This window comes from Acinonyx jubatus, chromosome D3, assembly GCF_027475565.1.
Source record: "Acinonyx jubatus isolate Ajub_Pintada_27869175 chromosome D3, VMU_Ajub_asm_v1.0, whole genome shotgun sequence".
Taxonomy (NCBI): domain Eukaryota; kingdom Metazoa; phylum Chordata; class Mammalia; order Carnivora; family Felidae; genus Acinonyx; species Acinonyx jubatus.
The window spans coordinates 8,388,506-8,410,809 of NC_069392.1; the positions used below are offsets into that span (position 1 = coordinate 8,388,506).

The 22,304-nt window shown below is 38.9% G+C and overlaps 1 protein-coding gene across 7 annotated transcripts in view; it reads left to right on the plus strand.

Annotated features, from left to right (window-relative positions):
* The window catches only part of RAD9B (RAD9 checkpoint clamp component B), a 31,644-nt gene that overhangs the window by 2,547 nt on the left and 6,793 nt on the right, over positions 1-22,304 (plus strand). For 5 of the 7 annotated variants that reach the window (XM_053206436.1, XM_015063756.3, XM_015063755.3 and 2 more), the window contains 8 exons: positions 307-459; positions 666-780; positions 8,742-8,841; positions 10,290-10,396; positions 16,433-16,539; positions 16,621-16,685; positions 17,230-17,352; positions 18,475-18,715. In XM_053206436.1, the coding sequence (XP_053062411.1) occupies positions 307-459; positions 666-780; positions 8,742-8,841; positions 10,290-10,396; positions 16,433-16,539; positions 16,621-16,685; positions 17,230-17,352; positions 18,475-18,715 (1,011 nt within the window). Of the gene's footprint in view, positions 1-306; positions 460-665; positions 781-5,326; positions 5,477-8,741; positions 8,842-10,289; positions 10,397-16,432; positions 16,540-16,620; positions 16,686-17,229; positions 17,353-18,474; positions 18,716-21,824; positions 21,910-22,304 lie in introns of those variants that run through there. The other 2 variants (XR_008291821.1, XM_053206437.1) reach the window with 2 other exon arrangements.

A 22,304-nucleotide genomic window follows, 5' to 3' on the forward strand; every position in this document is an offset into this window, starting at 1 on the left:
TTCTGCCACTTTGAGCATTAAAGTTAAAAGGTGTTTACAACTTTACATTTTCAACATGCAAGATATTAGAGTTAATACCTATACGTGTTCAATATAGATGTGTACCTGTGTGTGTAGGTATGCAAATTCAATGCATAGTGGATAATGCAACCTATTTAATATCTATAATAATTCATATGTAAAATGTAGTCCATAGAATGCAGTTAACATCCTATATTTAATTGCAGTGTTACACATAATAGAATTTTTTGAATGAATCCTTTAAAGAACGTTGATTTTTTTCCTTAATAACTATTATTTTTCCAGCTTGCTTTAAGATCTGTGAATTCTTGTCGGTCAGCATACGGATGTGTTCTCTTCTCTCCTGTGTTTTTTCAACATTATCAATGGTCAACCTCAGTGAAAATGAGTGATAATGATTCGACTTCATCAAACTTAAATTGCAAATTGGGAATGAAGGTAAATATAAGTGGCCCTGTGTTTCTCTTGTATTGCAGGAATATTTATTATATGTGATACAACATCTGCCTTGCATTTAATGTATGGCTTAAAGGGCGTGGGGAACAAATCTATTCATTTATAAATATACATACTCTTGTTAGTTCTTTTAAACTAATCAAACAACCGAACACCAAACCATGTTCTATAACGTATTTGTGTTACAGTCAATTCTGCCCATCTTTAGATGCCTGAATTCCCTCGAAAGAAATGTAGAGAAGTGCAAAATATTCACCAGATCTGATAAATGTAAAGTGGTTATTGAATTCTTCTGCAGACATGGTAGGTATAATTAAAGCTAAAGTATCATGTGTTTTTTGTTAATATTTTTCATGTTTAGAATATTGAAAGTGCATGTCAAGACTTCTCATTGCATTACTGCTTAGAGTTTATGTGGTTTTGTTGTAGGGCCATTGTAAATACTTGGAAAGTATTATCTTGTCTCTCTAGAAGTATTATGAAATGATTTGTTTTCAGTTTTTCCTCTTTTGACTTATCAGTGGCACAAGCTTGGCCTGTATACAAACCAAAAAATTTTTTAAATGTCTTTTTGAATTCAAACAACTGGTGATTCTAAAATTAACTGGCTGCTTGATGATATTCTGTTAAGAGTGCCTTGGTAACAGCGTTCTTTGGTAAGAACAGAAAAGAATAATGCCTACCTGTATTGAAAGTCCTCCAAGAGGCACACAGTATTATATCTGGGGCTGAAGGAAGCATGGTAACTGGCCCACAGTCACAAAATTAGTAAGTCACAGTAATAGGAGCCAAAACTTTTATACGTTCTCTCTGTTACACGAAGCTGTAAAACAGATTTCCTGCCTCCCAGCCTTGCGTGGTAGATATTCAAACGTACCCACGGGACATTTACATGCTTAAGTATGTATAGCACGGTGGTTAAGAGCATGGACTCTGGAGGCCATAAGGTCTAGGGTGGAATCCTGCTCTGCCCTTTCTTTGCTGATACTTTCAGCAAATTATTTTCCATCTGTTTGCCTCATTCCCCCCCAGTGTAAAATAGGGTCGTGTTAGTACCAGCTTCCTTGGGTTTTAGGGAAGGATTTGATGAGTTAGAGGAAGTTATAGTTCTAAAGTGTTTAAAAGAACATTGGCACATTCTCTGTTAGCTTGTTGTATTTATTATGATTGCTGCTATTTTATTTGACATTAGCATGTAGAATTGTATGCTTTAAAAAAGCTCGTGCTGGGCGCTTGGGTGGCTCAGTTGGTTAAGCGTTCGACTTTGGCTCAGGTCATGATTTCACAGTTCATGGGTTTGAGCCCCACATCGGGCTCCGTGTGGACAGCTCAGAGCCTGAAGCCTGTTTCAGATTCTGTGTCTCCCTCTCTCTCTGCCCCTACCCGACTCACACTCTGTCTCTGTCTCTATCAAAATAAATAAACATCAAAAAAAAAAAAGCTCATGCTTGTGATATTAGTCCACATCTTTTTTTGTAACGGAATGGTCTTCTGGAAGGTTATTGTAGTGTTACAATGATCTTATATGTCTTACTTAAATTTCACCTCATATTTGTATTATAATCTTTAATTTTTCCCCTGCAAAATATCAATGATTTAACATGATTTCCCCCTTCTTTGAACTTTAGTTCATGTAATAGCAGAATCACGTAAAGAGCATGATTAAAAGCACAGCAGGCCTTGACATCACAGACTTGGGTATGGATTCTTCTGTGCTGCTTCTTCTTCTTCTTTTTTGTTTTTAATTTTTTTTAACGTTTATTTATTTTTGAGACAGAGAGACAGAGCATGAACAGGGGAGGGTCAGAGAGAGAGCGAGACACAGAATCCAAAACAGGCTCCAGGCTCTGAGCCGTCAGCACAGAGCCCGACGCACGGGTCAAACTCACGGACCGTGAGATCATGACCTGAGCCGAAGTCAGACGCTTAACCGACTGAGCCACCCAGGCACCCCATCTTCTTTTTTTTTTAATGTTTATTTACTTTTGAGAGAGAGAGAGAGAGAGAGAGAGAGCGCGCGAGAGCGCGCGCGCACATGTGGGGGAGGGGCAGAGAGAGAGGGAGACACAGAATCTGTGCTGTTAGCACAGAGCCTGACACAGGGCTCGAACCCAGGAACCATGAGATCATGACTTGAGTCAATGTCAGACACTTAATTGACGGAACCACCCAGGTGCCCCTTCTATGCTTCTTATTAGCTTTGTGAAAGTGCATAAGCTTTGTCAACACAAATTGAACAAAGCTTTTAGAATCTCTGAAAGTAAGAAAGAGTTTATTCGAGCTCAAGTTAGGACAGCTGCCTGGGAAACACACTCTTCATGGGGGAGAAAGTGCTCTAGAGAATGAGCAGTTCTTACAGGGTTATATACGTTTCTACATTTTGTAAAAGCTCGAAAGATGATAGATTAGCATATAGGCAGGAATCACGAGGAATGCAGGAACAGGAGCATTGACAATGTGATTTTCATTAGGTTACTCGTTCTCAAAGCAGATGTACAACGTGTGCATGGCAGGCCATTAATCAGCCTTTTGGTTTGAACAAAATTTATGAACAGTCATGCTAACTTAGAAATATAACAGGGCTTCCTTTGTATATCTGGCCTTTGGAGAGTGTTTCTCTTATCAGCTCTCTGAACTTTCATTTTCTTTTCTGTAAAGTGGGGATACTCTTACCCTCGCGTTTGGAGGTTGTTGTGAATGTAAAGCGAGATCACTTGTGTGAAGCACATAGCGTGGTGTCTGACATGGAGGAAGTACTAGAGAGTCAATGACTGCTGTCATTACAATTACCCTCAACCCTTATTTCCAGCTAGATTTTAAACAACCAACTTTTCAGCTTCTTAAGAATCTCTCAAGCAGATTGATTAGATTACTGTCTAATACATACTTGTGATTCGTTGTCTTTTTTAAAGTTTATTCATTTATTTTGAGAGAGAGAAAGCACGAGCAAGGGAGGGGCAGAGAGAGAGAATCCCAAGCAGGCTCTGCACTAATAGCGTGGATTCCAACGTAGGGCTCAAACTCACAAACCGTGAGATCATGACCTGGGCTGAAATCAAGGGTTGACACTTAACTGACTGAGCCACCCAGGCACTCCAATTGGTTGATTTTCAGTAGCTTTTGTAGGAAAGCTATATGAGTTGGGATGCTTTAAGTTGCAAGTAACAGGAAAAAAACAACAACAGAAAATCTAACTCAAACTAACTTTAACAATAAGGAGAAATATTGGCTCATGGAAATGAAAAGTTCAAAATTGGGTCACAGGTGTGGGTTTGGTTCAGGCTGCAGCAGCTGCTGCTTCTTTTCCTTCTCCTTTTTATTTTATTTTTTGAGAGACAGAGCATGAGTGGGGGTGGTCAGAGAGAGAGGGAGACAGAGGATCCGAAGCAGGCTCTCCGCTGACAGCGGCAAGCCCTATGTGGGGTTTGAACTCACGACCCACGAGATTATGGCCTGAGCTGAAGTCAGACACTCAACTGACTGAGCCACCCAGGTGCCCCTCTCCTTTTTCTTAAATTTTTTTTAAACTTTTTTTTAACGTTTATCTTTGAGACAGAGACAGAGCATGAATAGGGGAGGAGCAGAGAGAGAGGGAGACACAGAATCTGAAACAGGCTCCAGGCTCTGAGCTGTCAGCACAGAGCCCGACGCGGGGCTCGAACTCACGGACTGTGAGATCATGACCTGAGCCGAAGTCGGACGCCCAACCGACCAAGCCACCCAGGCGCCCCTTTTTTAAATTGTTTTTATTTATTTTTGAGACAGAGGGAGACGGAGAATGAGTAGGGGAGGGGCAGAGAGAGGGGGAGACACAGAATCCGAAGCAGGTTCCAGGCTCTGAGCTGTCAGCACAGAGCCCGACACAAGGCTCAAACTCATGGAGTGTGAGATCACAACCTGAGGTGAAGTCAGACGCTCAACTGACTGAGCCACCCAGGTGCCCCTCCCTCTCCTTTTTCTTTTTAAAATTCACTCAGCTCTCCTTTCCTCCACGTGACTTATCCTAAGGCTAGTTTCTCTGATAAACTTTCAATAATAAGGTGGCTTGCAGCAGCAGCTGAGGCTAGATGCTTCCTCTTTCACATCCAGTGGGAGCGAGAGCCTTACCTCATGTATCCATTAAACAAAAGTTCTTGCCTTTGCTCTGATTGGACCAACCTAAACTAATCTTCGTGGCCAGGAAATTCACTCTTTAAGCATCATACCTGGTCCAAATTTAATTGTAGGGGGGGGATAAAATTATACCAATTAATTTCTACCAATGAGGGCCCATCAGTGATGCTGGAAGTAGAGTCAATCCCACCCAAACCTCATGGCAGCTGCAAAATGGGGAAGGGACAGCTCAGGAAAGAAGGGGAACATAGGAGATAGATGCTGCTACTTAATTAGGTAAGTAGTTATACTTCCCCAAACTGTGTGTACCCAGAAAATAAAGCTTGCAACTTTATATTTATAATCTGGTGGAGAAACGTTCAAATTTAGTTGAGAAAAACCACCTGGGCAGGGATAGCCAATAAGCTGCTAGAAATACATATTTGGGATTTGGTAAGAAATTAAGGATAGTGATGTAAATCTGTCTCTCTTCACTGATAGAAAACACTTGAAAAAAAACCGAGCTACTAAAAAGGACTGACTTCTCTAAATCTAACCATGAAAAATTTCTGTAACAGTGATTTCTTGAATTATTTAGCATCTGCAAATAGATAAAAAAGGATTTATACCACTGAGAAGCAAGATTTAGCTGAAATATTTATGTCATTAATAATTCTACCAATTCTCCATACTTTTCTTTTGCACTGGCCCTAGAGTTTCTAAAAATGAGTCCATGAGTTCCTGAAGAACACACACGGATATGAACCATCTGCTAATATGTTCTGTCCTGGCTCAAGGGGACAGGACTCCAACAGAGGGGAGCTTCCATAAGAGGAGTGCACTGGGATACTGAATGAAAATGAGACTTTGAATCATACGCATATATTAATGAAGTGATGTCAAGAAGGTTGGACTCCTTCAAGTTTTCAAGTTTTGGGCATTCTACAGATGTGCTAATGATTTTAAACTCAATGGTGAACTTACAGGGATTGAGGAATATTTGAATAACTTACACGATTTTTGAAGTATCACTAGCCCCTAAAATTCTAAACTCTACAAATGTAACATCTCCAAACTAATGGTTCGTCCTTAGCTGTACCCCTTCAGGTTTGAAAGAGTTCTCTGGACCCATTGAGGGAAGTTTGAAATAGAGCTTATGAAGTGGCAGGTAGAATTCTTTCATAGCGCCAGGAATCCCATGGCAGGAGCAGATGGTATGAGACACCCACTAAGCATGGTCCATCGACTGGCTCCTGGGCCCTAAATTGTTGTTACTGTTCTGTGAGAAGATAGCGAGCTTATGCCAGAATTTAGGCCAAATACATTACTAAGCATTTGCATTAATTCAGCTGTTGTTGTTGTTGTTGTTAATAGTACTATTTTATCAAAGAAGGCAGTCAGTTCCTCTTTTTTTTTTTAAGGTTTACTTATAGTGAGAGAGAGCACAAGTCGGGGAGGGGCAGAGAGAGGGAGAGAGAGAGAATCCCAAGCAGGCTTTGCACCGTCAGCCCAATGCAGGGCTCAAATTCACAAACCACGTGGTCATGACCTGAACCGAAATCCAGAGTCTGACGCTTAACCCACTGAGCCACCCAGGTGGCCCAGAAGTAAATTCTGATGAAAAATCCCTTGTCTCATTACAGTCCAGTGCTTTGTGCAGCATAAGGTAAAGCCTATAAATGACCCAGGGGGGAAACAGGACTTCTAAATGTTTATGCCATTTGCATGCTACCAAGGGAGATTGTTATTGTTATTAAACTAGAAACTAGAAAAACCACAGCGAAGAGGTACATCAAGCCAAATTACTCGAACAAGGGACAGTGGATGTTCTTTGAGCCAGAGACTCGAAGGAGAGAAAGCTGAAGAGGAAAGGCTTTCTGGTTAGTGGCATCACATCTGGGTAAGTTTCCAGCAGGCAGAAATGGGAAGGCATTCTGTGATGAGGGAGCAGTGTGATCAAAGGCACAGGTTGAAAGTGTTTAGCACCTGTTCATAAGGTAAAAGGTGAAGGAAGCCGATGGCAAGAAAAGGAGCATCAGGAATGACTGATTAGACATTTCTCAGCCTGGACATCTTTGGCAATGCCAGTATTCGCTTGAGGGAAATATTTAGAGGTATGCTTGTGCTGTGTGTGCCGGGGCTGTTTGTGAACAGTACCTGCGAAACCGGTAACGGTAGTTGCCTCTGTGGAGGATACAGGGCTGGCAGGAGTCAGGAGTGGAGGATGACTTACTTTTCACTGTCTCTTTGGTATCTTTTGAACTTTCTACCGTCAGCATCTATCTATTACGTGTCCCTCCAAAAGTAACTTGAAAATATTTTTTAAAATAGGTAAGCTATGCCAACTTTTTAGATTTGTGTCTTCCCCAAATAGAAATCACAGTGATCCTTCACAATGCCATGCTCTTTGTAGTACATCTAAAATTTATGGACGAAAGCAAAGATGAAATAGGTCAGCTTATGTTACTCTAGCGCTCAAAACTCTCTCTCTCAAAAAAAAACAAACAAACAAACCCAAAACCACCTTCCCCATTTTACACAGGGTATTAGCCAATGATCTTTCAATGGCCAGTGAGATCCTACATGGGTTGGAAGCCCTCTGCCCAGTAAGCTCCTTCTCCCAGGTAGCATGTAACTTGCCGTTTCACTTCCTCCAAGTCTTCACTCAGATGGTGTCATTTCCATGAGGTCTTTCGTGACCTCTCTATTTGCAATTGCTACCTACCACCACTGGGACTCCCTAGTGTCTTTCCTGCTTTGCTTTTCTGTGGTCTTTATCACCCTGTGACATATTATTTACTTATTTATTTTCTTATTGTCTGTCTCCTCTCCCTAGAATGTAACACAATGAGGATAGAGATTTTTGTCTGATTTGTTCTTTGCTAATCCCCAGCTCCTAAAATTGTTCGTGTGTAGTAGATTACCAAAAAAAAAAAAGATCTCACAAATTATTTGCAACACCCCCCTCTTCAAAAGCTGGAGTCTGATTCCCCAGCTGGAATCATGGCTTGCCTTGGGCTTTATCAATTAGATGCAATAGAAGTGATATTCTGTGAGTTCCAAGCCTAGGCCTTAAGAGGCCTGGCAGTTTCCCCTGTTAAAGTAGGAACTTTTCCTCAGCATGAGAATAAATGCAGCACAGTATAGACTTATGGAGGATGAGGGACCATGTGGTGAGAGGCCTCTGCTGGCCCCGCAGGCCCCCGCCATGCCTGTTGTCTACTGAGGCCCTAGACCTGAAAGTGAAGCCATCCAAAACGTCCAGCCACAGCTAAGCCAGCCTAAACCAGAAGGACTCAGTCGAATTGTGAGAAACAACAAATGTTTGTTATTTTGATTTGTTATCCATAAAAAACTAACTAATGCAGCTTTGTACGTAGTAGGTGGTCAGTAAATACTTAAGAAATTAATAAATGTTGCTGTTATTAATTTGGTACCAAAAAATCCCAGTTAGTTGAGAAACATTGTTTCTAGTGAGCCCTTTTGATTCTCACTGCAACATTATTATGCTGTAGAAAGTTACAGCCCACTTGGATTTTATTACATTGGCTCTGTATTCAAACTTAGGTTCAAATTTTGACTATACATGTTAAAATAGCATAGCCTTGGAAAGTCAGTCTCTCTCAGCTACAGTTTCCTCTTCTGAGAGTAAGTGCTTACACCATAGGAATATTGTGAAGATCAGAGGTCATGTATGTAAAATGTGTACTACAGTTCCTGGCACCTGGGGTCATAGCCGTTACAGCTATACACTCTTCCTCTCTTCCTCCTCTTGGAAGAAAAGAATTCACAGACCAGATGTTCATGTCTGACTTCCGAGAGTCCCAGAAATCTGGAAATAATAGATGTGGATAAAAGGTAGTGAAAGGGAATTGTAAGTACGTGAACTGTAATGGGCAATCACTATCTTACACACAATTTAAGAATTAACCTGTATTTCAAAAGAACTTGGGAGCTCTACTGATACTGTCCAAGGACCCGGCATGTTGCATAATGTCCACTAGGGGGCGATAAACACATTTATGGAGGAATAGTGTTCCTTCAAGCTATGTATGCACCTGCCTGATAGATAGTAAATGTTACTTTAATTTTGTTTGGCTGCGACACTTAGACTTTTTAAATAGTTTGTTTTGCACTTAAAATTATTAAAAGGTTTATTTATTCTTTTTAAGGTATTAGAAGAACTCATAATGTATGTTTTCAAGAAAGTCAGCCCTTGCAAGTTATTTTTGAAAAGAGTATGTGTTCTAATACACTAGTGATTCAACCAAGGTAATGAATTCTCTGGTATTTATTTTTCTTTTTCTGAATATGGGCACATAGTAAAGAATTAAGCTTTGTAATCAGTTATATTTTTTTAAAAAGCTAATATTTAACTTGTAGAAATCACCTTACAAAGTGAAGAGGAAACCATGAAAAAGATAATAGTAGATGATATAACTGCTTAATGGTAGCAATGATTATTTAGTGGCAAGAAAGTTCTAAAAATATCCTATTACTGGATTTTTATATTAAGTGATACCAAGATAGAAATATATTACCTAATAATACTTTGCATTTATATATTGCCTTCTGAGTCTTTAAAAAATTTTTTTAATGTTTATTTACTTTTGAAGGGGGGGAGGGGCAGAGAGAGACAGAGACACAGAATCTGAAGCAGGCTCCAGGCTCTGAGCTGTCAGCACGGCTCAACCCACGAACCATGACATCATGACCTGAGCCGAAGATGGACGCAACCGGCTGAGCCATCCAGGCGCCGCTGTTGTCATTTTTTAACGTCAGGTTATTTGGTATCTTATAAAACACCTCCCCCCAACACTGGAAAAGTTGCTAGATGAATTTGGCAGGTGTTCCTGACATTTTGGCGTCCAGAAACACTGCTGAGCTAATGTCTAGCATCAGGTTAACATCAACATCACATAAATTCTAAGAATCTCATTTTTTATCTAACAACACCTCAATTTAAAAAGTATCCCAGAAGTTGTAATGCAATAATAAAAAGATAACATAATTAAGAGCTGGCAAAGGATTTGAATAGATATTTTGCCAAAGAAGATATACAAATGGCTGAAAAGCACATGAAAAGGTGCTCACCATCATTAGTAGTTAGGGAAATACAAATTAAAACTTTAAATCTGTGAATTGTACAGTATGTGAATTCTGTATCAATAAAGCTGTTTTTAAAAAGGGAGCCCCAGGATAAAAGAGCATTTGGGATATCAAGACAACCTTGAAAGTATAGGTATAATGTAGGACAAATAACAATGGGAAAGAGAATATAGGCAGCAGGCTGTTTGTAAACCTCTACCCTCACCTGGGTCTCCAGCAGGTTCTATTTGAACAGCTCTGTTTTCTTATATCTCCCTTAGGCGTATGATTGCAGGCCATTACAAATATATATTGATCATATAAAAACATAGAATTAATAACATTTTCTTCCAGTGTCTGGTTTATCTTGCAGTTTTCACATGTCTTACTAAGAATATATTTTACTATTTTCTTGGCCTGCAAATGAAGTTGCCATTTTAAAATACACTAAAAATATTGCAGCTCACATAGAAAAAAGAAAATACGTTTTTGTGGTTTTTTTTGGTAAGTTTTTAAAAATCTATCCTGACTAACCTGTTTATTTCCAGATTAAAGATTTGAGTCTTATTTAATAAGACTTTTTTTTCTGCTTGTTTTTCAAATAACGTAGTACTTTTCTTTACATTTTGTAGAGTGCTTGCTGAGGCAATTGTTCTTTTCACATCAAGTCAAGAAGAAGTTACTCTTGCTGTTACCCCACTCAGTGTTTGCCTTAAGAGTTCCAGTGACGAACCAGTGGGTAAGGACTACATCTGTCAGGGCACTTGCATGGAATGTCACTTCCTGATTTTCTTGATTACTGACCACAGTAAACATTAGTGGCATGACATTTATTCTTGTCTAAAAAGCAGTAAGATGTAGAAAGATCATTAAAATTTTTGAGAGATCCAGGAAATGGAACATAACCAATAATTAAAATATTTGGCTTTGAAATTCAGGTTGTTTTATTTTTATATTAATTAATTGATTTTTTAATTTATATCCAAGCTAGCATATAGTGCAACAATGATTTCAGGAGTAGATTCCTTAATGCCTCTTAACCCATTTAGCTTATCCCCCCTCTCGCACCCCCTCTGGCAACTCTCTGTTTGTTTTCTATATTTAAGAGTCTTTTATGTTTTGTTCCCCTCCTTGTTTTTATATTATTTTTGCTTCCCTTCCCTTATGTTCATCTGTTTTGTATCTTAAATTCTTCATGTGAGTGAAATAATATATTTGTCTTTCTCTAATTTCGCTTAGCATAGTACCTTCTAGTTCCATCCACACAGTTTCAAATGACAAGATTCTTTTTGATTGCCGAGTAATACCCCATTGTATATATATACCACATCTTCTTTATACATTCATCCATAGATGGACATTTGGGCTCTTTCCATACTTTGGCTATTGTTGATAGCGCTACTGTAAACATCGGAGTGCATGTGCCCCTTCGAAACAGCACAACTGTATCCCTTGGATAAATACCTAGTAGTGCAATTGCTGGGTCGTAGGGTAGTTCTATTTTTCATTTTTTGAGGAACCTCCATATTGTTTTCCAGAGTGGCTGCATCAGTTTGCATTCCCACCAGCAGTGCAAAAGAGATCCTTTTTCTCCACATCCTCGCCAACATCTGTCGTTGCCTGAGTTGTTAATGTTAGCCATTCTGACAGCTGTGAGGTGGTATCTCATTGTGATTTTGATTTGTATTTCCCTGATGATGAGTGATGTTGAGCATTTTTTCATGTGTCAGTTGGCCATCTGGATGTCTTCTTTGGAGAAGTGTCTATTCATGTCTTTTGCACATTTCTTCACTTATTATTTGTTTTTTTGGGTGTTGAGTTTGCTAAGTTCTTTATGGATTTTGCATACTAACCCTTTATCTGATATGTCATTTGCAAATATCTTCTTCCATTCTGTCGGTTGACTTTTGGTTGTGCTGATTGTTTCCTTCGCTGTGCAGAAGCTTTTTATTTTGATGAAGTCCCAATATTTCATTTTTGCTTTGGTTTCCCTTGCTTCTGGAGACCTGTTGAGTAAGAAGTTGCTGTGGCCAAGGTCAAAGAGGTTTTTGCCTGCTTTCTCCTCTAGGATTTTGATTGTTTCCTGTCTTACATTTAGGTCTTTCATCCATGTTGAGTTTGTTTTTGGAAATTCAGGTGTTTTAAAATTAGGAGAATGGTGGGGTGCCTGGGTGGCTTAGTTGGTTAAACATTCGACTTCAGCTCAGGTCATGATCTCATGGTTCATTAGTTAGACCCTTGCATCAGGCTCTGTGCTGCCAGCTCAGAGCCTGGAGCCTGGTTTGGATTCTGTGTCTCCCTCTCTCTCTGCCCCTCCCCCACAAGAGCATGGGCATGCATGTTCACTGTCTCTCAAAAATAAACATTAAAAAAGATTTAAAAATATACAATTAGGAGAATGGTTACTGAGAAAAGTATATCTTCAGTTAAGATTTTAAGATCTGTTTTTCATCTTTTTTTTAAAGTTTTTTTTGTTTTGTTTTGTTTTTAGTAATTTCTACATCCACTGTGGGGCTCAAACTCACAACCCCAAGATCAAGAGTTGCATGCTTTTCCAAAAAGCCAACCAGGTGCCCCTGTTTTTCATCTTTTATCACCCTTTGTGTTTGGCACACACAAAAAAAAAAAAATTAAGAGGGAGCAATCCAATTGAGATTATCTTTGATCACCTAAGAAGAAAAAGTAGCTCCAAATTAGAGATGTAAGATATTCCAGATGGCAAATACACACGGCAGAAAATGTGACTACATCTTAAGTCAGCTCTTCCAAGAGTTACCTGGATTTAATGGAGAAACTAAGGCATGATTAAATTGGGAGTTTTGCTACCAAGAAAATTGACTAGGGTCTTTCGGACACAAGCTGTTTGAGACTCTTTAATTTTGGGTAATTGTGTGTGTGTGTGTGTGTGTGTATGTGTGTGTGAGAGAGAGAGAGAGAGAGAGAGAGAGAGATAGCAGTAAAGAATATGAAGGGAGGGAATTGTATTATTTGAAGTGAAAAACCAGTAGAACCAGGGCTAAAATTGGATCAGATGACTTTTGTGGTATTTAGTTGGTGCCATGTTCTTTTCTAAACGGTTTCCAGTTGTGAATTCATGTAATATTTGTAACAACTCTGTGATGTGGGTACTATTATGCCCATTTTTCCATGTGAAGAATATGAAGCACAGAGAAACTAAGTGACTTGCCTGGTGTCACACAGTTAGTAGTGCTGGAATATTATCTGAATGTAGGCTTCAAGGCACAGGCCCAATACCACTGTGTTATTATTGTTTCTCTGAAGTCTTATCTAGCATTGTTTTTTGACACCCAGAAGTGCATGATTTGGAAAATATATGCTTATTCTAGTAAAAGCGTCTGTTTTATATTCCGTAGTGCCATTTCTGAATAAAGATGGCCATTGTGTCTCACCAGGAGACACTGTCCCTTGTGAGAAGCTTTCTAATGAGTAGTTATAGTTATGGTTGACTGGGGACTTATGGGCACAAGTAGCAATTGGAGACCCAATTATTCATTTTATTTTTTAAGTTTTTTTAAACATTCATTCATTTTTGAGAGACAGAGACAGAGTGCAAGTGGGGGAGGGACAGAGAGAGTGGGAGACACAGAATCTGAAGCAGGCTTCAGGCTCCGAGTTGTCAGCACAGAGCCTGATGCGGGGCTCGAACCCATGAACTGTGAGATCATGACCTGAGCCAAAGTTGGATGCTTAACTCCTGAGCCCCATCTGTTTATTATTAAACTTACTCTGTACTAGTACACTGGGAGTGACATGAGCCTTCTTGTTTGATAATAATGTATTTTTAGGGTAGTGTTTGATCCTTTTAAAAAGTATATACTGTTTATCCTTTGTTCTTACATAATTCATGTCCATTGAAGAAAATAAAAAACACAAACACTAAAAAAAAAAAAGTCACCTGAAATCCCACTATCCAGAAGTAAGCAGTTTTAATAGTTTGGGACATCTCCTTGTATACTTTAGATTTAATGACAGAAGATTGGTTGAGTGAAAGTAATGAAATACTGTGAAGCTATTAAAAGTAATTCAGTAAAAAAAGGGCAGAGGACCTAAATACCCATTTTTCCAAAGAAGGCATACAGATGGCCACAGACATATGAAAAGATGCTCAACATCGCTCATCAGCAGGGAAATGCAAATCAAAACCACAATGAGGATGTGAGGGTGACCTGGCTGCAACATCTGTCACCCCATCCATTGCCAGGGTTGATTTGGCTAATCTGTCTGGCTAGGCAGGTGTCCCCTTCCTCCCTTACTGCTTGATGTGTGTCCCTCCAGAAGCTGTGTGCTCAGTTGAAGAGGATGACCTTCCCTGATAGAGGACTGTTCTTTGGTCAACGGTATACAAGTAGCTGCTCTCCCCTGCTACAACCTTCAAACAAGCTCTCACCGTCCTTTTGCAGGAGAACTTGGGTAGTCAAGCTTCCAAGACTTGAGACACATACAAATGAGGTGCTGCATGTGGTAGTCTGTCTTCCTTTAAAGAAAAAAAAAACACAACACACAATGAGATAATCATCTTAAAGCTGTCAGAATGGCTAAAATAAAAAACATAGAAATAAGTGTTGGCGAGGATAGGATGTTGAGAAAAAAGAACTCTTGTGCACTGATGGTGAGAATATAAATTGGTGCAGCCTCTGTGTAAAATAGTATAGAGTTTCCTGAAAAAATTAAAAATTGAAATACTAGGGGCATGTGGGTGGCTCAGTTGGTTAAGCGTCCGACCCTTGATTTCAGCTCAGGTCATGGTCTCATGGTTTGTGAGATTGAGCCCTGTCTCGGGCTCTGTGCTTGGGATCTTCTCTCTACCTCTCTCTCTGCACCTTCGCTGCTTGTGCTTGCTGTCTCTCTCTCTCTCTTAAATAAACTTAAAAAAAAAAACCCAAATACAATATGATCCAATAATTCCACTATTGGGTATTTACCCAAAGGAAATGTAAACACTGACTTGGAAAGATATATGCACCCCTGTGTTCACTGTAGCATTATTTAGAACAGCCAAGATTCGGAAGCAACCCAAGTCCATCCATAGACGAATGGATAAAGAAGATGCGGTATGTATATAATGTAATATTACTCAGCCATAAAAAAGAATGAAATTTTTCCATTTAAAACAACTTGTGTGTACCTAAAGGATATAATGCTAAATGCAATAAATCAATCAGAGAAGGACAAATACTATATGATTTCACTCATGTGGAATTTAAGAAACAAATGAACGAACAAAGAAGAGAAACAAACAAAAAGCATTCTCTTTTATTTTTTTTAATGTTTATTTATTTTTGAAGGAGAGAGAGAGACAGAGCACAAGCAGGGGTGGGCAGAGAGAGAGGGAGACACAGAATCTGAAGCAGGCTCCAGGCAGAGCCCAATGTGGGGCTTGAACTCATGAGCTGTGATATCATGACCTGAGCCAAAGACTTAACTGACTGAGCCACCCAGGTGCCCCAGCATTCTCTCTCTTTTTAAAAAAAAAAATTTTTTTTTTTTTACGTTTATTTTTGAGAGACAGAGACAGAGCACAAGTGGGGGAGGGGCAGAGAGAGAATGAAACACAGAATCCCAAGCAGGCTCCAGGCTCTGAGCTCTGAGCTGTCAGCACAGAGCCCGATGTGGGGCTTGAACCCACAAACTGTGAGATCATGACCTGAACTGAAGTTGGACAATTAACCAACTGAGCCACCCAGGCGCCCCTTGCCCATTCTCGTAAGTATAGAGAACAAACCAGTGGTTGGCAGAGGGAAGGTAAGTAGGGGGATGGTTGATATAGATAAAGGGGATTAAGAATACACTTATACTGATGAATACTGAGGAATGTATAGAATTGTTGAATTATTATATATGTGAAACTAATATAACAGTGTATGTTAATTACACTTCAAGTAAGGTGTAAAAAGAAAATGGAAGAAAAGGTACTCGTGTGTGTGTATATATTTCTGAGCATTTATATCAAACATTTTTGCAGTGAAAAAATAATTTATTCTTGTCACTTATGTTTCTGTGGGTTTATGAGGCTCAGCTAGACAGTTCTCACTTGGGGGTCTTTCATGCAATTGTAGTTAGATAGCGGCTGGGTCTGGAATCATATGAAGACATCCAAGATGTCTGGTAGTTGATCTTGGGAACACAGTTGGGCCGTTAACCAGAGTGACTGCATAGATATGGCCTCTCCATTAACTTGGACTTCATATAGCATGAACTCAGCATGGTGGCTGAGTTCCAAGAGTGATTGTTATAGGATAGAGGAAGGGGATAGAGAATAGAGGAAGTAGAAGTTGCCAGTCTCTTCAGAAACCAGCACCAGGTCATTTCACCTATAGCGCCATATCCTATTGGTCGCAGTAGTCAGAGAGCCCTCCTACCCAAATTCAGGAGAGGGGGACATAGACATAGACCCCATCTCTCAATGAAGGGATGTCAAAGGACTTGTGGCTATTTTTAATCTACCACTTACAGTTGTATTTTTATATTAAAATTTAACAAATGGGGTGCCTGGGTGGCTCAGTGGGTTAAGCATCCGACTCTTGATTTCAGCTCAGGTCATGATCTCACAGTTTGTGAGATCGAGCCCCACATTGGGCTCTGTGCTGACAGTGTGGAACCAGCTTGGGATTCTCTCTCTCCATCTCTCTGTGTTTCCATGCTCACACATGCGCTCTCTCTCTCTCAAAAAAAAAAAAAAAAAAAATTTTAAAAAAAACTTCACAAGTACCTCTGGAACTAATTTTATTCTTTATTTTCCTATAATATCGAACAGATTTGACCAGTTCTGTGTACAGTGAGATGTTTGTTGGCCCAGATGAGTTTGACTTCTTTCAAATTGGAGTTGATAGTGAAATAACATTTTGCTTCAAAGAATTGAAGGTAAACAAAAATTTGTGTCAAAATTTCACTGGTAATTTTTAAATAAAGATTTCAACTATTTTTCTTCTTATTTTCTTTCAGGGAATACTGACGTTTTCAGAAGCTACACATGCTCCTATAGCCATTCATTTTGATTTTCCTGGGAAGTAAGTCCTTGGGAAGTTTTCTGAGTTTTTTTTTTTTTAATTGTTGTTATATATCAATAATAAAACCCTTTGGATCGCTTTGCAGTTAATTCACACCTCAGGAATTGCTTACTTTATCAGCAACACTTATCAAACTAGAATTTTGAAGGATGCCATAACAGGGCATTTTTTAATTGGTAATTGAGAAAGATATATTCTGCAGAGTGAAAACACGTATAAATTTGACATCGTGCCAAATAAATTGCCTAATTAGAAAATTATACATGGCTTAAATAAGTCTAATCTCTATGAAGCTATGATATTTTCTATGGTATTTCAGAACTAAAATTTCAAGTGAGATTAGGTTAGGATAGATGAAATTAGATCTGATGATGTCTAAGGTCCGTTCAGCCCTTAGGACTGCGTTAACTTTGTGAAAAGACAAAAAGGACTTCTACTTCTATGATCTCCTTTTACTCTTGAATTAAGTGCCATTTTTTTAATGTTTTCCCAGTGTCCATCAGAAAATGTGTATGATGTTTGCTCTGACTTTGCCTTTTTTTAGACCTATGGCTTTAAGTATTGATGATATGTTATTGGAAGCTAACTTTATTTTGGCTACATTAGCTGATGAGCCAAGTAGAGCATCTTCTCCGCAGTCACTGTGTCTTTCCCAAAAACAAAAAAGGTAAGGCCAATGTTTCAACGTCTTTATTGTTTGGGAAAAAGCCATTGCAATCTTATTCTGAAATAATTCATCGGCATTCATTTAGGAAACAGTCGAGGAACAAAACATTAGATCAGATTGACTGAATCAGGAAGAGCTATGGTAGGACCTAACTAGCATTGAGATATCCTCAGTCATGTGTTAGAAATTTGCTTTTTCTGTTCTGATCAGAATTCAATAGTTTTGGTTTATCTTTGTTACTACCCAAAACTCATTTCCATTTTTGGTAGTCATTTTTTAGGAGGGATATGGTGTTAAGCTTCACCAGACAGTTTTTATTCACTGCCTAGAACTCTTTTTCTCAGACAAGGAGACAGCCATTGTTTTTCTTTCCTTTTTTTTTGTCTCTTAGTAACTTTTTTTTTTTTTTTTGGTGCAGGGTTCTTCACTGTAAAAGTAGCTTAAAGGTACTATGGGAAATTTGGAAAATACAGAAAAGTAGAAAGAAGATAATCAAAATTGCACTACCTAGAGATAGCCACTGCTAACATTTGCCTCACCTTTTTTTTTTTCTTATTTTGCATATACTTGCGTTTTAAAATAAGATCAGGATCATATAGCATATGTAGTTTTGTATCTTGTTTTTCCCCCACAGAATATATTGTGAATATGTTCCAGTATCACTGATTATGATTCGGAAACATGGTTTTTCTTTAAGATTTTATTTCTAAGTAATTTCTGCATACAACATGGGGCCCCAACTCACAACCGTGAGATCAAGAGTCACATGCTCTACAGACTGAGTTGGCCAGGTGGCCCTGGAAACATGATTTTTATTGACTGTATAAAATATTATCATACAGATGTTTAGTATTTGACTTTTTTCCTAACTTTTGGTCCTGTTACTACATCACAGGTTTGTCTCATGCACGCTGGGTTGCTTTACTGAAGAATTTGAATCTGTAGGGAGAATTTCTAAATAATCATATATGTAAATTTTAACTTTCAACAACTAGTTCTGTGTTGTTTCAATATATTCTCTAAACCAGTGTTATCACTGTCATCCCATATTGCTTCATCAGTTATATGAAAATATATATTTCCAGGCAAACAGTTTGTTCATTTAATCTCTTAATACCTCAGGTCAGAGCCGCTGAGTTCAAATTCAGAGGCTGGTAAAAATGTAACCAGCAAGGCCCCAGAATGTATCCTGAGAAAAGTAGCACCTAAAAGGCTTTATCCGAAGGAGACTCTCACAGATGTCTCTGCACTGGAAAACTGTGGCAGCCCCATAATGAAAAGAGCGAATGGAGACAGGAGTGAAGTGTCGGAAAGCAGCGTCAGCGACACGGAGGAGGTGCCGGGGTCTCCGTATCTGAGGAAGGTAAAGGGAAAGCGTTGAGACGCGACCGACCCGACCGTGTCTCAGTCAGGAATTCTCATCATCTGTCTCCTTTTGCAGTCTCCTTGCCCAAGCTCACCCCAATATCCTGAATTTAGTTCATCCTTACTTTTTGATAGGGCAGAGGTGAAACCAGTCTGAGATGGTGCAAAGACTGACTTATATAGGCTGTCCGTACAAAAGAGTTAAAAATTGCTCATTGAGTAACAAAGTATATTCAAGTAGAGATTTGGGTCACTTGTTTAAAAGAATAAATTATGATTTCTTACAAGATACTTATCTGTGAGTACAAATACTTTGTTAAAGTCATATAATTTCTTTTCTAAAATAAGTGTCCTCATTTTAGTTTTCAAATTTGGCTGGGAAACCCTTTACTCATTGTAGTACAAATACAAATTTCATCCCAACAAACATCATAAATTTTTTCATAGTGGAGTCCCAGCTAATAACATTTGTATTACCAACATTGTACTTGGTGGATAATAAGCTTTATGGAGTGCTGTTGTGTTAAACCTTATTATATCTATTGAGCTGAAGATAAATAGGATTTATTAGAAAACTGAAGTATCTGAAATACCAGTCCCAATTTAACATGTTTACATTAATGTTTTATTCAAGCTTCTTTTACTGGAAATATGAGTTTCTTAGAATTAGAAAATTGAAGGGAGAAAGAATATTTGTAAAAGTTGCTATCTTTTATGCTGTATAAAAGATTTTTAGAATAGTAAAATTGGGTTGTAAACTCCATTTATTATTCAGTTTGATGCTATGAGTGTTTATTTTTTTCTTTAAAAAATTAAAAAAAAATTTTAACATTTATTTATTTTTGAGAGACAGAACTTGAGCGGGGGAGGGGCACAGAGAGAGGGAGACACAGAGTCTGAAGCAGGCTCCAGGCTGTCAGCACAGAGCCCAACATGGGGCTTAAATCTACTGACCTTGAGATCATGACCTGAGCCGAAGTTGGACGCTTAACCAACTGAGCCACCCAGGCACCCCTCTTTAAAAATTTTTAATGTTTATTTTATTTTTGAGAGAGAGAGAGAGAGAGAGAGAGAGACAGAGAGACAGAGCATGAGCATGGGAGGGGCAGAGAGAGAGGGAAACACAAGATCCGAAGCAAGCTCCAAGTTCTGAGCTGTCAGCACAGAGCCCAATGCGGGGCTTGAACTCACAGACTGTGAGATCACGACCTGAGCTGAAGTCGGAACTCAACCCACTGAGCCACCTAGGTGCCCTATAAGTGTTTACTGAATACCTGTTACATTCCTAGCAGTTGACAGTTTTCTCTTCTGTATTCCTAGCTTGGCCATAAAGTGAAAACAGAAATTTGTCCTTTGATTATATGAAAGTGTTTTCCCCCTCCTTTTTTTGGTCACACGTTATGTGCTTACTTTTTCACAGATAACGACACAAAAACATTTTCTGACTGCTTCACCTCCCTGAAATTCACTAAGATTGCCCGTTTCCTCAGTAGGGAAAGTGACATGTATAAAGAACTGTAAGCTCCATGAGCACCATTACAGGTACTCTTCTTCAAATTTCCCATCATGTCACTTAAATTCTAAAAAGGAAATTCTATTTTTAAAGGGAATTATTTGCCTTAATGTGGCAAATTCCTGCAAAACTGAAATTCCAATATGGTTAAGTATTTATCCCCATACCATCTTCCTCCCAAACTACTGTGAGCCTTCAAGTTGGCCTCCATGCCTCCATTCCCCTGCACTCTGGTTCTCCTCAAAGTATTTTAGAAGATTTTGTGCAAACCTTCTAGCTGAGGATGGAGTACAGGGGTTCAGAGTGCTGGCTCCAGATTTAGAGTTCCTGGGTTCACATCCCTGCTTGCCACTTACTAGCTGTGTGACTAGGACAAGTTACTCCTCTTTGTCTTAGTTTTTTTTTTTTTTTTTTTTTATCAGTAAAATGGAGATAATAATACTACCCATTAGAACTGTGGAAACTAATTGAACCAATACATGGAGCTGGCACATGGTCGGCGCTCATTAAATGTTATTTTTACACGTCACTCTCCTGTCTTCAAAATTCTTGGATCATTCCTTTTTTCCCATGAGATTACACCTAAACTCCTCGGAATGGCATTCGGGGACCGTCCCTAAGATATTTCCTATGCTCTTCACTGGGCCTCCTCCTTCCCTCCCTCTTGCCCCATTACAGAACACACTCCACGCCGGGAATGGCAGATAGGTTTCCTCTCTAGTAACACCACCTGTCAGTCATTTGGTTGGGCAAGCTGAGAATGACTAAAGTTGTATCTCTAGTTGATTAGCAGTTATCTGCCATGCACACTAGAGGGCCATCACCTGTGAACCAGACTAAAATTGTAGCCATTATGGTGCTAGTGACATTCTTACGATAATATGGCCCATCCTGTTTGTTTCGTTTATTTTTTTTTCAACGTTTTTTATTTATTTTTGGGACAGAGAGAGACAAAGCATGAACGGGGGAGGGGCAGAGAGAGAGGGAGACACAGAATCGGAAATAGGCTCCAGGCTCCGAGCCATCAGCCCAGAGTCTGATGCGGGGCTCGAACTCACGGACCGCGAGATCGTGACCTGGCTGGGACGCTTAACCGACTGCACCACCCAGGCGCCCCTGTTTCGTTTATTTTTAACTTGTCGTTTTAAAATAATTTCACTTCTAAAAAGTTGCAAAATTAGTACAAAGAATTCCTACATACCCTTCTCGCAGACTCTCCAAATGCTAACATTTATGTGTAACAGTACAATTATCAGTTCATCAGAGAAAAATCAGTACAAATAAGAGATTTTCAGAGATAATCACTATGAACACTTTTATTATTACTCTACCTGTTAAGACTTTTTCTGTGCATATGTACACACTCATACTTGTACACATGCACATCAATTTTTTTTTAATTTTGAAATAAATTCAGACTCACAGAATTTAGTATATAATTCCCACATACCATTTACCCAGATTCCCTAAATGTTAACAGTCTCCTTTAGTCTGGAACATTTTCTAAATCTTGTTTTGCCTTTCTTTACCTTGACACTTCACTAGAATATCCCTGATTTTGAATTTTCCTGGTTTCTTCATGGTTAAATTTCAGCTGTGTATTTTTAGTAAGAATACAACACAATGACGCTGTGTTCTTCTACATCATATCTGGAGGCACATGATGGAGACTTGCCTTGGTAATCCTAATTTTTATCATATAATTAAGGTGTTATCTGCCAGATCTCTCCACTGTAAAGGTACTTTTTTCTGTTAGTAATTGAAGGTGTCGTGGTGGAAGATACTTTGAAACTACATGAATATCCTGTTTCTCATCATACTTTTTGCCTACTAATTTTAGCATCCATTGATGCTTTTTTGGTCTAAAATAGTTATTACTGTGATGCTTGACAAATGGTAATTTTTTGGTGGGTAGTTTTTCTATTATCTGGTGAAATTGCACTTTAATAACTTTCCTTCCCCTCATCTGTTATTGTTATTTAGATCACAAAATACTCTTGGATATTAATATTACTTTCTGGGTAATGATCCATAACTATCATTTATTTTGTTGCTTGAACTCTCCATATTTGGC